The sequence below is a fragment of the Polyodon spathula genome, chromosome 25, assembly GCF_017654505.1.
Source record: "Polyodon spathula isolate WHYD16114869_AA chromosome 25, ASM1765450v1, whole genome shotgun sequence".
Lineage (NCBI taxonomy): Eukaryota > Metazoa > Chordata > Actinopteri > Acipenseriformes > Polyodontidae > Polyodon > Polyodon spathula.
The window spans coordinates 10,893,661-10,909,408 of NC_054558.1; the positions used below are offsets into that span (position 1 = coordinate 10,893,661).

Here is a 15,748-nt window from a genome sequence, read left to right on the forward strand (position 1 = left end):
ATTGGAACTAAATTTCCTGTGCCATTAGAGGAAAAACAGCCCCATAGAAGGATATTACCACCTCCATGCTTGACAGTAGGTATGGTGCTTTTTTTTTTACTTTATCCAAATGTAATGACTATAGGCATGACCAAATAGCTCGATTTTTGTTTCATCACAAAACCTTTGTCCATCATTCAAATGCCATTTTACAAACTTTAAGCGATTGTCCTTATGACGTTTTCTTAAGAGTACGGCTTTTTCCTTGGCCTGCGACCATTGAGACCTTCACCATACAATGTTCAACTTATGGTTGAAATGGGAACCCCAGTCCCACTTGTAGCCAATTCACTTTGAATATCTTTGGCAGTCAGTTTTGGATTGTTCTTAACCTTTCTCACAATTGTTCTATTTGTTCTTGGTGAAAGAACCTTCTTTCTTCCAGACCGAGGGAGCGTTGAGACAGTACCATGAGTCTTGTACTTCTTGATAATAGAAATAATAGTTGAAATTGGGATATTCAAATGCTTGGAAATCTTCTTGTGTCCTTCTCCAGCTTTATGACAATAAATATTTTTCTCTCTAAGGTCTTCATAGCGCTTTACTTTTTCCCCTATTGACTTATTGGTAATGACTGCAATCATCCTATACCTAACCCTGTTTGCACTCTCTAAGAATGTTCACCTACAATCCCACATTTTCTAGACTTTTCTAGAATTATGTTCTGCATGAATACATATTGAAATCTCTTGCACCTTGTAGACAATACTATCATAGCATCAAAGGGTATGAATACTTTTGAATCAGCATTTTTTTTAAATTGCTGAATTAAATATGTAGACATCTATTTCTTGTAACTTTTTTTTCCCTCATCCACAAAAGCAAAACTTTTGCCACAAAATAGTTTTCCTAAAATCCTTTGTTTCGAGAAGTTTCTATAAATGATACATTTCCATTGGGGTATGTAAACTTTTGACTACAACGGTACATTTCTGGCATACATCTGTAAAGCTGGTGAAAACAACAACTAATGCTGTATCATCCACGGATTAATCACCTTCCGCATTCAAGTGGCATAACATCCAGATGATGTGAAAGCCTTTGTAATCTGCACCAGCTGGGCTTCACACTGGATAGTTCTAGTCCACTAGGGTAACAATATAGGCATCTCAGTTATTTAAACAGTAACTTAATGCAACATTCAGTGTTAAAATGAAACTGTGCATAACTGCTGTTTTCTATCTATCCTTTCCAAACAAACTTAAACACTCCTGAAGTGCACATCTCAGTGTTTGTGTGCTGCAGTAAGAGTGCAATGACTCTGTACAACCAGCAGGTGCCCTGCATTGACATACACGTATCCTGTTTAACTGAACTAACAAGCAATTTAGAGACTTTTTTTTTTTTTTTTTTTTTTTTTGCGCTGCAATGCTTTTCAACTTCAACAGTGTGATATTACTTCCTCTGCATGGTTGCACTTTGGATAAACCTGGCTCAATGTGACTACAGCTTGAGAGTAGTGGCACTGCAGTTTAATGCAGTGCATCTCACCTGTGAGGGGAAACTCGTTGCATCAAAGATTTTTTAATGTTTTTAAGTTTATTATTATTTCTGCCTTTTTCCTAATTTCCAAAGCAGTGTAAGAAATGAATGTACCTGTTTATTATTATTTCAGCCTCTTCTAATTCCCAAAGCACTGTGAGCAATGTAAAGAATGAATGTACCTGTTTATTGTTATTTCAACCTGTCCTAATTTCCAAAGCACCGAGTTCAATGTAAGGAGTGGACCTGTGTGTTATGTGTTGTTACATGTGCATTTTGACTTTTGTCAAAAGTTTAAACAGAATTAAACAAACACTTTGGGTCAGTATCATTATTTTGTATCAACTGCTTGTCTTTTTCAATTGATAAATGATTTACTAGCAAATATGTCTGTTTATATTATAAAATCACACACAGTCACTGTCCCTGGGTACAGAATGCAGTCTATCACACAAATGCATTCCTGTGTGTGTCGTACCTCACAGCCTGGTACAGCAGTCAGTTGCAGTGTGTTGTGTCCATTCATTACATAGTTATATAAGAATTTATTGCATGAATGATATTGTATTCTTATGTTGCATATAAAGCATGGTTAGTTTTGTTTCAGTCAATCTAATTCACAATAGATTAATAATATATTAATCCAACAATCCAAGACAGGTCAGGGAAATTCTCAATAAACTGACAAGATTAGCAGAACAGAAAGCTATAAATGGTTAATTTCCTCTGGTACAGTTCACTCAGCTCTTAAGGTCGCTGTGGTATAGCTTATGCTTAACAAGCACAATTTGGACCCTAAAGTCCTCAATAACCATAGGCCAATCTCCAACCTACCATTCTTACATAACCGTCTAGAGAGAGTTGATGCAATTCAATTACAAACATTTCTAACTCTTAATGGTATATGTGAGAAGTGTCAGTCTGGTGTTTGTGCTGCACATAGCACCAAGACGGCCCTTGTCAGAGTTGTGAATGATCTGCTGATAAGCTCTGACTCGGGCTTTCTATCAGTTTTAATTCTACATATAAGCGCAGCCTCTGATAGACCATTCCAGCCCACTGAATCTTCTTGAAAGCACAGTGGGACTCGGCGGGACTGGCAGTATTGTCCGGCGCTGATCTGCAATACAGTCGGCAAAATGACCGACGTGCCGCGCTACGCAGGTCTATCCCGGGCTTAAAACCAGGAAAAGTGAATTTATGACAGTCGCCACTGCTTAGCTCGGGCGCGTTTGTGTTAACTGAGTCACGGTATAAGCGTAACCGATGTACGGTATAAACACCCACACAATAACCTGACATTCAGAATCACCAGCACAGTAATCAAAACAGAAGCGTGTGTGCGGTTAAAAAAAATCGCAGCAATTTCCACAATTCATTACGTATGTAAGTCGAGTAAAACATTCCTTCTCTTAGGGCATTTCATTTCTAGATTTATGTTTCCATGGACATCGTGAATCGCAGTTTCGAGTTTACAGCGATGTTGGTGATGAAGGCCGAACTGTACAATCATGTACTGTACTTGAGTAAGTAAGCAGTTACGAAATTGTGTAACTTTAAAAAAAAAAAAAAAAAAAAAAAAGTGTTTTCTATGCAAGATTGTTTTTTTTTTGTTTGTTTTTTTTACTCGAAGTGTACGAAATACAGTGAGTATATGTTGTAGCACTGTAAAATGTCTTCTGCATTGACTTAGAAGATCGATCTGAAACCTAGCATATACAATTAATTCAGGAAATTATATTCACATTGCGCAATTCATGAATATGACTGTTGATTATTTTATTTTGATGTGCTTTGTTTTGCTGATACCTTCTTTATTAAACGAAAAATGTCACTATATGAGCTACAGGATGTATCAATCAGTTATTTTGCGGCATAATCAGATGCTGTAAAACTGGTCTAGTAATATTATTGACTCTTTACACACTATATACAGATATAAAGTACTCCACACACAAAACACGCACACACACACACACTGTGATTCTATATGTTTAAATAGTCACGGTACTAAAAGTGATTAAAGTGAGAAGTTCTTTATTTTAAAAGTCTAAATTCCCTCAAATGGAAATGTATGTTCAGACTTATGTAAAGCTACAGTACAAATTTCCTCTTCCTGCTCCTCCTCCTCCTGTTCTGTTGATGTCACACTTCCTAATGTATGTCTTCCTAAAGCACACACATATGTTCTTTGTATATCATGTAAGAGCAACATTGGGGGAGGGAGGGGGTTTCAATCTAAATGCATTACAGTTGTTACAAAATATCACAGTACAAAGTATCGCATTATAAAATATCACATTACAAGTTATCACAGTATAAAATATCACATTGCAGAATATCATAATACAAATAAGAGCAGTTATAAAAGTACAAGAAGATCAAATTCAAGTAAGAGCATCATAAAGAATACAGTAAATTATAAGTAAGAGCAAGTACAATTGGTACAATTGGGTGCCATAGACCTGTTTACACTTGCGGTTTGTACAGCGGTATTAGCGTTATACTTTAGTGAGAGAGGTCCCGGGTTCGTGTCCCCCCCCCCTCCCCCACTCCGCCTGTATGTGGCGTGTAGAGATCACTACAATATATGTTACACACACACATTTCAGATTGTAAATCTCAATATTGATAAATAAGGCATATGGTATAATAATGCATATTCAATCACCATTAATATAATAATCTGTATTGTGACTAATGTACACATCCTTGTTTGCTGCATTTAGGCATGATCCAACACGATTGCTTCACGTCAACACATGCCTTTATCTTATCTTATGCAATAAATACAGTACCAACAGTGTTGCAAAAATTAAGATTGCCATTTTTACGTTTGCAAATTTCCCAGCTCAATCTCTTATGTTGACTTCCGGGAATGCTCCGTTTACGTCGTTGTTTACATTCCAGACGAGCACTTCGCCTCAATTTAGGCTTCCTTTTCGGCCACATATGTGAATGCACTTAGGCCCCCTAAAACCTCAACTGTGAACAGAAATCTGAGGCGGCCCAGAGACAGCCCACGGCCGGCTCAGTAAGTGTGAACGGATATAGTCCAGTATAGTGGAGAGTTGAGGGGTTTACAGGTGCTGTCTGAACAGGTGTGTCTTGAGGAGGCGCTGGAAGGTGGTCTGGGACTGAGAGTCCTGATATCCGTGGGCAGGTCGCTCCACCACTTACCTAATTTTATTTCTTCTAAAACTACATTGTAGGTCATTCATATTATGTGCATTTTATTATAAAGTGTTGAGTGTAATGATTTTACACTGTAAAAAATATATATCATAGTTCTGACACACAGAGTTTGCATCGATTTTATTCACAAGTGTCACTTCATTTTTGCTGCAAATTATTTCAAATTGAGTAGTGACATAGACGGTCTCTGATAAACTGCAACTAAACTTTAGTCATCTTGTTCGAATTTGATAGACAGTGGGCGAAAAAGGAAAAGGAAATGCTGTAGACGAAATGTAAATGGACAGAGTGAAATGTGGCAAAAGTGAAATAAATAAATATAGAAATAAATACAAATGGAAATAAATAAACATCCATTTATGTATTTACTTATTTCAACATTTATTTATTTCTACATTTATGTATTTATTTCTACATGTATGTATTTATTTATTCTTAATTTTGGCATGGAATATACTCCATAAGGGGGGGGCAATTGCAAGGGCCCCCCGCCGAGCAATATGCACAAATTCAAAACATGACAAGACAACAAAGGTGACAGTACGTGTCAGGCATAAATTCAACCGGAACTGTCCGGAGCTGATATTTTCAGCACCTTCAGCCTCAGGCTGTTCTGTAGTGTAAACAATACAAAATACTGTACAACTTTACTGTAAATTATTATTAACATATGTTTTCACGAGGACTGTAGCAATGTATTTCCATGGCAATTGCTACAAGTGGGAATATTTACGTACAGTATATGGAGAGCAGCATAGCAACAGGAGCGTCACTGTAGCACCCGACACGCGTGCCTGCATCGCGGTTCGGGTGAACGGCGTACAAAAATAATAATAATAATAATAATAATAATAATAATAATAATAATAATAATAATAATAATAATAAGAATAAATAGAAAAATAAAGTTAAAGACTGCTGAAGGTTTAAATAGAAAGGAACAGTATCGTTACATCGATTGTAAATACCGGTACTTAGTAACTGCAATGTGTTTGTACTGTAGCTCATTTACATAGCCCCCCCCTCTCCCCCAAGTTCGTATGTCAGAGACTTAACAAACTGCGTGCATTTGTGAGTGTTTCACCTCGGCTTCACCTTATTATACAATATTGCCCAGAGTACATCACCAATACGTAAAAACTACAATCCCATGATGCGTTCTACATACCGCAGGCGCAGTTATAACGATGTAAGGCTTTGAACTACAATCCGCTTAGTGACCATGCCTGCGAACTACAACTCCCAAGACCACCAGCATTCTTGACATGCGCCTTCTGCGTTTCGTGCTCTTTAAATGTATTTTCAAAATGGCGGCTCATGACGGTGTGGTCCGTGTAAAGCAACTGGAAGAAAAGGCAAGAGGCAGCCTGGATAAATTTAACAAAGAGAAGAAGAAAAAGAAAAAAAGGTCGTGTTCTCCGAACGGGGTGCGGGAGAAAACGGAGAAAGAAATAAAAAAAGTGAAGCTACACCACCACCATCGACATCATCATCACTTACAACAACAACAACAACAACACAGTCAGCAGCAACACCACCATCGCGACTACTCGCAGACTGAGCACTGCCATAGCAACAGCAAGAAAGAGACTCTCCTGCAGGGCTCCCCGAGGAAGGTGGCCCAGGTAGCGGTGGTACAGACACAGACCCAAACTCAAACGCACTTACAGCATCAGCCCAAGCCGCAGAAAGCGCTCCCTCCAGCAGCCCCGGCCCTGTTTACCTTCTCTCCACTCAAACTGCCCAAAGTGAAGCCAGTCCACGGCAAAGAGAAGCATGCTCACAACCGGGAGAAAGAGAAGTACAAAGTGAAAAAAGAGAACAGCGAGGTTAACGCGAAGGATGCCGTGAACAAAATAAAGAAAGGTAAGGGACTGTAGAGGGGTTCCTAAATACAACGTTTCCTTTTAGCCTGTGTGTCGATTCCCGACATCTAGCCAATTTAAAGCAGCTAGTAAAATATTAATCGGTTTACAACATTTAAAAGACAAAATACATTCCATAAAAGAAAAAAAAAACCTATAATTTGAGTGTGTTGGTAGCCATGCTCTGTTTTGTTTTCTGGGTAGGCAGTAGAGCGTTTTGCTGTCAGCTGCTCCTTTGTAGTGTTGCTTGTGTTGCATTTTCATGGGTTACTCAATCTGCTTGTACAGTACATCGCAGTGTGACGAATTCCCATAAAGAACAAAATGTTTCATTTCCTAAGAAGAAGTTGTTGTGTGTGTTTTTTCTTCAACTGTCACTACACTTTCAAAAGTGAACATTGGATTTTAACAGGTCACTTCTTATTCTCACTGTTTCCACTGATATCAGGGCTGCTTGGTGCTTTGAAGAAAAAACATAATCAAAAATAGGTATTGTTTTGATTCAAAGCATTCATTATATTGTATTGGAAGTTTGTTACTTGTGAACTTCTGAAAAAAAAAAATATTCAAGTTGTCTTTGCTGCTTTAACATATAATACCAACTTTGAAAACAAGAGAGATGATTTGTATTTGTTAGGAATATTATGTGGCTTAAGGTTGTTTTTTCCTCACGGTACTGCCTTTTCATTTTATCTAGAGCCTCTGGATGAAAACAGCAAAACGCAAGCAGATAACGAGTACCTGATAAAGAAGATGAAGAAGAAAAAGAAGAAAAAACACAGAGAGGACGAGCGAGGCAAGCGGGTCAAGATGTACAACAAGGAGGTGCAGACGGTGTGCGCTGGCCTCGCCTGCCTGGCCCCTGATCCGCTGCAGGAGGGGCTAGCTGACGATTCTGCACTCAAGTACCTTAAAAAAGAGCGGCTCTGCCAGTCCACCGTGGGCACAGCCGGGTTCCTGACGCCCAGCGGGGTGCAGATACCCTACCTGTCCCACCACGACCATTCCATCCGCAGCACCTGCTTACAGACGGGCACAAAGTACGGGCGCTTCATACACGAGGAGCACCAGCCCAACGGAGGGGCGTCTGTGCTCCATGCTTACATGGACGAACTCTCATTCCTGTCTCCTGTGGAGATGGAGAGCTTCGCAGAGGAGTTCTTGAGACTGACGTTCAGTGAAAGCCGGAAGAGTGCAGCCAAGTACGCCCTGGCCATAGTGCACGGGGCCGCTGCCTTCCTGCCAGACTTCCTGGATTACTTCGCTTTCAACTTCCCCAGCACTCCCGTCAAAATGGAGATCCTTGGCAAGAAGGACATTGAAACCACCAGTATCACAAATTTTCATTCTCAGGTAAGGTGGTGTTCTTTCCCTTGTGGCCCTTGCTTTCTTTTTTTGCTCATGGCTCTCCTTTGAATGTGCAGTGTAATCGGATTAGTTCTACTATGGCATCTTTCTCAGATTACAGTACAAGTACATCTCAATAAATTGGTCATGCAAAATCATTGGTCCACTTGCTTGCTGGATCCAATTCCAACCAACATTCTAAAAGTATTTTTCAGTGATTTTAGTGAAGTTATCTTGGACACGATAAACAGTTCACTGTCATCAGGAGTAGTTCCCTCTGCCTTAAAAATGGCCGTGATTAAACCTCGACCAAACCTAGACACTGCTGCTTTAAACAATTACAGACCTATTTCAGGTGTGCCATTTCTAGTTAAGGTTCTAGATAAGGTAGTAGCAAACCAGCTGAATTCATTTCTCGAGGGCAGGGTTTCCCTGGCTTTTCTGTTTTGCAGTCACTAGTGACTCATCCTTTCAATAAACTTTAGTCACTAGAGAAATTCAGTAGTCACTGCTGGTACAACACTCCTCAGTCCTCAAGGGGTGATATGCATCCTGTTTGTATTCCACCTGTACCTTCAGTTACTATAATATAGATAGATAGACAGATATATTGTATGTACACTGTTGTGCAATACATTACTCATAGCAGAATGGATTTTGCTTCCTTGTTTATTTTGCAGTTGTTTTGCAATATAATATGGCAATAAAACCCATAACATTGCACTAAACAGCAAGATTCCAGTATCATTTTTATAGCCTGCCAAGTGCTTTTCATATAAACAAGTAAATCCTGTTCATTTCAGGGTCTCTAAATAAAAAGTATAGTGCAATATATTACAATAGTTACAAGGCAGTAACTAAAATCTTATTTAAAAAATACGTGTGTGGTGTAGAGTAGCAGTCCTTTCTAATGTGGTCATACATGTACTTATTTTCTGACAAAATACTAATTTCTTAAAAAAAAAAAAAAAAAAAAAAATCTAGAAATGAGAATTTTCAATTGATAAAATTACATTTTCAAATTATTTGTTTTGAGCAGTACACATGTAGTGTCTGGCACAATATAGTTGTTTCACCTTTCCAACACTGAAGAGGATTTTCAACAGCTCTGCGATCCATTCAAACCATAACCCTGCACTTTTTGTCTCTGCACCAATATTGGTAAGCCTTCTCAAAGGCAAATTCAGAAATGTTCTCAAGATTGGGCGTGTCTACAGACATGTGCATTAGCGGGTTTACACGTGTCACTTTAAGCTGATTTGTTAGATCTGGTTTTATTGCATTGTAGCGGCTGAAACCACTCTCGCAGTCAACTGTTCACATCAGTACTATGCTTACAATGAGGGTTGTGTTAGTTATGCAGGGAAAGCTAAGTGACACTAGTGAGGTACTGGTAATAATTAACAGGACTGCAAATAATGTTGACTTTATTGGAGATCTGTGAAATCATGAAAGCAAGTCAGGGCTAATAATCTGGCTTTTTAATTTCACGGTAACCTCCGATGAGGCTGTTAAGTGAGGTTGTACTTGTATACATGAATTGAATGGTTCTTACCAGACTTCACTGGAACACAATTAGATCCCCAAAGTCTGAATTCGGCCTGTTCTTGGCAAGGTAATAAGCAGTATGCAAAGCTGATAGAGCCATTTGCTAAGAGAAGCAGTTTTTTTCAAATACTTTTTTCCCTGTCAAGTCAAAGACTTTAGTGACTAGTGGAAGGCGCAGTTGTCATCTTTTAATAGCCTGTCAGCAATTTACACACACAGTACAGTCTTCCATTCATTTAACTGCCATATTCTTTCAAATGTAAGACACCTTCGAATTTAAGACGCAGCACAAATTTACCATCCTCAATTTGAGGAAAAAGTAAAACATCAAATAAATATGCGTTTACAAATTACGCCGTTGTATCGTACAAAACTGACACGAAAAAGTTTTGTTGTAGATTAACCACAGAGCTTGTTTATTGTGCTGCGCACTGTATAATATTTAAGATGGTGACTCTGTCATACACACACCACCACTCACTCACAGCATCACGCATCCTGGCAACAGCAAGCACAACACAACACAAAACTCCACAGCATCAGGCAACATGTAACCCAGCAACCACGACAGTATGACTGCATTGCAAACACAACAGTCAGAATGATATGCACAATACCAACATAGCATACGCATATGGAGATTACTCACACACACCAGTTGTTCCCAATTTGTGAACTGTGGTACTGCTTGCATTTCTGATTTGTCCAAGCTGGTACAGTTTGTTATAAATGCAGAAATTGTGAAAGCTTCTTTGAATTCTTTGGGAAGCTAATGATGACTCTTTGAAAATGGCTGCATGTATTTCATGGATGATTCGAGTTTGGGCAGTGACCAGTCAGAACCCACTGCACCATTGACCTGGTTTGCTCTTTCAGACACTGCACAGGCTGTACCAAGCTGCTTTTTTGTGTGTTGTTTTGAGTTTGTTGTGTTTCTGTTGTGGTGCTGCAGGTTAATCGCACGTACTGCTCGGGGACGTACCGGGCTGGTGCCATGAGGCAGATCAGCCTCGTCGGAGCAGTGGATGAAGAGGTCGGGGATTACTTTCCAGAGTTTCTTGATATGCTGGAAGAATCCCCCTTTTTGAAGGTAAAACATTCAGTGTGGATTTTAGATAGCTTATAATGAAATCCCATTCTTGTTATGAAAAATAAAGACTGTACTTTTTTGTTTAAGTATTCAAACCATTATTTAAAGTCCTAATGGTTGTGAAAATTAGATGTATATCTCAAGGGTTTGTTCCTGGTTAAATAAATAAATAAATAAATAAATAGACTGTGCTCTGCTAGTGCTGATGAGTTAGAGACTCCTAAAGAGGTGTGTGGAGTTTGCATCATAAATCAGGAAACACTTTAGGGCTATTGATGTTTGATCGGTTTTTCTTGCTTGAACGAAACTAAATGTGAAGAGGCATTGTCCTCTGTAGTTTGGAAGATCATGTGATAAGGCTTTTCAGTTTTGAACTTATTTCCTCATTTCAGAGGACGCTACCATGGGGTAGTCTGTCCAGCCTTCAGCTGCAGTGCAGGTCTCAGAGTGACGATGGACCCATTATGTGGGTGAGGCCAGGGGAACAGATGATCCCAACAGCAGACATGCCAAAGTCCCCCTTTAAACGACGACGGTATGAGACTCCCTCACTCACTTCATTATATACTGTGTCTTTGATCTGTGAGTAATTGGATCAAGTTGCCATGGTTGGTCTCTATAGCAGGGCTGGGCTAAGTTGTCCTTTCCAGTCCGGCGCTTTCTTCCCACCATGTTGTGAGCAGGTTCATTGAAACAGTTGTTACAATGTAATGCCTGAGTATTGTTTATTAGGAATGTATATTAATGGAACCCCTTTCCCATAACAGCCATTACATATTATAATATCATATGCATTTTTAATAGTAAAAAGATCAAATACTTTAATATTGGGGGGGGGGGGGGGGGGTGCCCTCAATTATATTAAAATCTGGAAACAATTAATTAAGTAAAAGGTGAAATATGGATATGGATAATTCATGTGTGAATGTTATTATATATGTATAAGATATAGCAATGCATCTATACAGGTATTAACTTATTTGTGTTATTTATAATCTGTTACTTTAAATGTGTACATTACAAGAATATTTTACATTAAAACATTTTTAAAAAACAAATAAATAAATAAACCTCCATCCAGACCCTGAAACAGTTCCTTATTCCGTTGTACCTGTTAACCCTGGACTGGGATGGCCCTGCAGGACAGTGATTGGACACCCCCTTCTCATCTAGTCTTCTGAAGACTGCTCTTGTTTTGTTTTGCCAAGCAGGTCGATGAATGAAATAAAGAACCTGCATTACTTACCTCGAGCCAGCGAGCCCCGTGAGGTCCTGTTTGAAGACCGGACTCGGGCCCATGCAGATCATGTGGGACAAGGGTTTGACTGGCAGAGCACAGCTGCGGTGGGAGTCCTGAAGGCTGTGCAGTGTGGAGAATGGTAGGTGAAGGAGGGAAAGCACTGTATGGATAGCTGTATACAGAACCCGTTTGAGGAAGAGGTTTTGGGTATCTGATTCAGCGTGCTTCATTAGAAAGCTATGCTGGTAAAGCCGCTGTTGATTAGACATGCCGGCCCTGTGGCTGCGGTACAGCTCCTGCAGTGATGGCCTGATTGCCACAACAACAACTGGACAGCGAAATGCACTGCACTGATTAAAACTGTACTGGTTTGTTTCAGGAGTGACCGACCTCGGATAACCAAAGATGTGGTTTGTTTCCATGCAGAAGATTTTACTGATGTCGTACAGAGATTACAACTAGACTTGTACGAACCACCTGTGTCCCAGGTATTTAAGAAAGGAGGCAAACATGTAGGGAGAAAGGAGCTTTTAGTTGCATGCTTGAGTAATGAGGTAAACAATTTGATCTGTCATGACTAGGGATCCACCGAATCCTGGATTCAGTTTCAGATTCGGCCCGAATACCTACTTTTTGAGCAGAGTTCCTATATAGATATAGTTCCTATATCTGCCCAGACGCACATTCATTTTAATACAGCCATCCAGTATGTGCAGTTCTTATTTAAATAAGAGACTAATCTAGTATTTAACTTTGTACTGAACTGTTGTATTTAATAACAGGAACACGTTTAATGAACTGTTGAGCTCTCAACTCTCTAAATTACTGTTGGGACACACACTAAACAGTCACGCAGCTGCTGAATGCAAACATACCACCGGATGCAACAGCACAGTATGGAGTGAAGTTATGCAGTAAACCTGTAATATATAGTAACGGCAAACTGTTGTAGACTTTTGTGCTTTGTTCTTTGTCTGTCAGACATGTTCTAGAGGTTATACTGAGATTAAAAAAATAATAATAGTCGGTATATATCTGCACCGAATATATATATATATAAATATTATCAGCCACGTATATTTATATATATATATATATATATATATATATATATATAGATATATATATATATATATATCATATAAATATATATATATATAAATATATATATATGAATATATATATATATTATATATATATATATAATATATATATATATATAATATATATATATATATATATATATCTATGTATATATATGTATATATATATATATAATATAAATACAAATGCTTTAGTAAATTAAATTACGTTATTGTAATGTGCCAATACAAGTTGATTTATTTGGGAACTGCTATGTTTTATTAAAATATGTTTTAAACTATTTCAAACCCTATTTTATGTGTTACACACATGGTCCATTTAAATCAACATGTGTTTTATATTGCAGGGAGATTCAGGTCACCCATCACTGTAATTATTTCCTCACAGCTCTCAGATAGGGTTGTCAATAGGCTCCAGAACCTCAGGTCAGGTTTTTTAACTCACCTCTCTAAACCGCAATGTATTGAACATGTAAAGGGAGTGAGAATTGCTTGATCAGTTCAGTAAATGTATTTAATTGTTTGTGGTGACAATTCTATATGGAGAGCCTCGTAACAACGATTAATTGTGAATTGTTTGAAATAGTGCAACACCATTATTATAGATAACTTTGCACTCATCTGCACTCTTTCATTTAAACTTGTGACAGCAGATAAAGTTTCTATTTGCTTAATATTTTTTGCTTTACACAGTCCCGCCCAGTCAGAGACTCAGAAAGCTATATAGGTCTGATTGATGGAAACGGTCCTCACAGGTGTGTGCCTTTGGTAATAACCACGTAACACAATTAAGTTAATTTAGCGACAGTTCGCACAATTCACACTCACTTTACTGAATGCGTTGCAGTTTAGAGAGGTGAGTTACAAAACCTGACTTTCATTAAAGTGTCCAGAGATTCTGGAGCCTGTTCGGAACCCTACTCTCAGATCAGGCAACACAGGTTAAAACGTCATTAAAGAAAATAATGTGGGTTACGGCAAAGATGCAGCTCTCCTTATAAAGGTGAAGTAAACGGTTCTGTATTTTGACGGTTCTATTGTGCGGGGAGGGGCCTAGCGGTAAATTGTGTACGTTTCAAACCGAAATCTTATTCCGTGATATATTTCCACTTTAATAAAAATAACTAAAAGGCTCAAAACTATAGATTGTGCGCGTCCGTTGTTAGTAGCTGCCAGTCAGTTTTTCATTCAGCAGTTTCCTTTAGTTTTCTTGACAGTTTTTGTAGATTCGCTATTGGGCCAAATCTTTTGAGGTGGATTCGGTATTAGGCCGAATCGCAAAAACTTAGATTCTGTGTATCCCGAGTCATGACTCAATTTTTGCACTTTTTTGTGGTTTCTGCAAACTTTGCCTTCCATCTTATCTTTCTGTTTTTAAGTTATGGATAAAGTCACAAAAAGGATATACTTATAATTGAAACAATAACGTTTAATTTTAGTAGTTATTGTTGACAATATTTGAACTAAATTATATTATTTACTTACCACAAGATATTTCTGTAATGCAAATTTAATTTTCTCATCTTCCTAGTGTGTTCAGTGGGTGGATGATGCAAAACTAAACCAGTTGAGAAGGGAAGGCATCCGCTACTCTAGGATCCAGTTGTATGATGACGACATTTACTTCATCCCCCGAAACGTCATCCACCAGTTCAAAACTGTGTCTGCTGTGTGCAGCCTGGCATGGCACATACGACTCAAGCAATATCACCCTGAGAGCGAGAGCTCCTCCAGCACGGAATGTAAAAACAGCTGCACAGGATGCAGTGAGCCTAAAGAAACCGAGACCAAAGTGTCGTGCCCGGCGTCAAAACCAGAACCTGAAGCTGTGGACGTAAAATACCTTTTTTCTGTTCCAAAGCCACGGGTACAGAAACCACTAACCCAACAGCACTCCACAGCAACAGGGAAGGCATACAATCAACCAGTAATGGCCCCCAAAACAGCAGCAGCTCCTCCTGTGGTATTGCAGCCTGAAACTTTGTCACCGACAGTGCCTTCCCATGACCTAGGCTCTCCACGACACCTTACAGCCTGCCTCCAACACTGTGCACAGTAGCTTGCTTGATATTGTATATTATTGTACAGTATATTGTTTATGTGAAGTTTTATTGGGGGGCGGGCGTATTTAAAAGTAAATAATTGCTAGGGGTTCTGCAGAGTGATGAGATTTCATAAGCACATGGCCCTTTTTATACAGATATATAGAGAACTCGGCTCAAACTTCCATGCAGAAATGAAAGGTGCTGTAGTATGTCTAATAGTGCTCTATTTTCAAACTGAAGGCTCGAGCCTGACCAAGCTTTTGTAGAATGTAGCACCCACTTCATGGGAGAATGTTTGAATAGATGGTTTCATATTGCATGAAGTCTAATCAAGAGTTTTCAGTATACTTGCAGTACCAAGTAAAATGAAAGCTAAAGCCATGGGTCAGAGACACTTTGGTTTTACATTAGTAGGATCATGTACTGAAAGGTGTACAGTGCCGTGAAAAAGTATTTGCCCCGTCTGATTTTTTTACATTTTTTTCACATTGAATTTGGTCAGATCTTTTTGTGGTTTGTAGTAGTATATAGAGGGAGACTGAGAGAAAAAATGACACCAAAGTTTGGTGCTTCTTTCATTTGTTTGGTGTGCAAGGTAATCAAACGTGCAATCTTCAGGTGTGAAAAAGTTATTGCCCCCCTAGTTAACTCAACCCAATTAAAGGGATAATTAGGGTCAGCTGTTTGAATACTTTGGTTAACAATCAGGCCTGTTGGGGTAACCCTGCCCAATATAAATCGGACTAACTTTCGCCCTTACCATCAGAGTGAAATTGTCAGCACACAGGTTCTAG

The 15,748-nt window shown here is 38.8% G+C and overlaps 1 protein-coding gene across 1 annotated transcript; it reads left to right on the top strand.

Moving 5' to 3' along the window:
- The first annotated feature begins 5,634 nt into the window (after positions 1–5,634).
- On the top strand, positions 5,635–15,462 carry LOC121299595 (lysine-specific demethylase 9-like). Its single transcript, XM_041227411.1, has 7 exons — positions 5,635–6,582; positions 7,279–7,934; positions 10,429–10,566; positions 10,959–11,101; positions 11,778–11,945; positions 12,186–12,294; positions 14,441–15,462. The coding sequence occupies exons 1-7, from the start codon at positions 5,982–5,984 to the stop codon at positions 14,966–14,968; spliced, it is 2,343 nt and encodes a 780-aa protein (XP_041083345.1). The 5' UTR covers positions 5,635–5,981; the 3' UTR covers positions 14,969–15,462.
- The last annotated feature ends 286 nt before the right edge of the window (positions 15,463–15,748 follow it).

Bases quoted from the DNA above. Each gene is read 5' to 3' on its own strand.
- LOC121299595 (XM_041227411.1), top strand. From the start codon at position 5,982: ATGCGCCTTCTGCGTTTCGTGCTCTTTAAATGTATTTTCAAAATGGCG. The intron at 11,102-11,777 runs GTATGAGACTCC...TTTGCCAAGCAG, and splicing joins TCCCCCTTTAAACGACGACG to GTCGATGAATGAAATAAAGA. The intron at 11,946-12,185 runs GTAGGTGAAGGA...GGTTTGTTTCAG, and splicing joins GCTGTGCAGTGTGGAGAATG to GAGTGACCGACCTCGGATAA.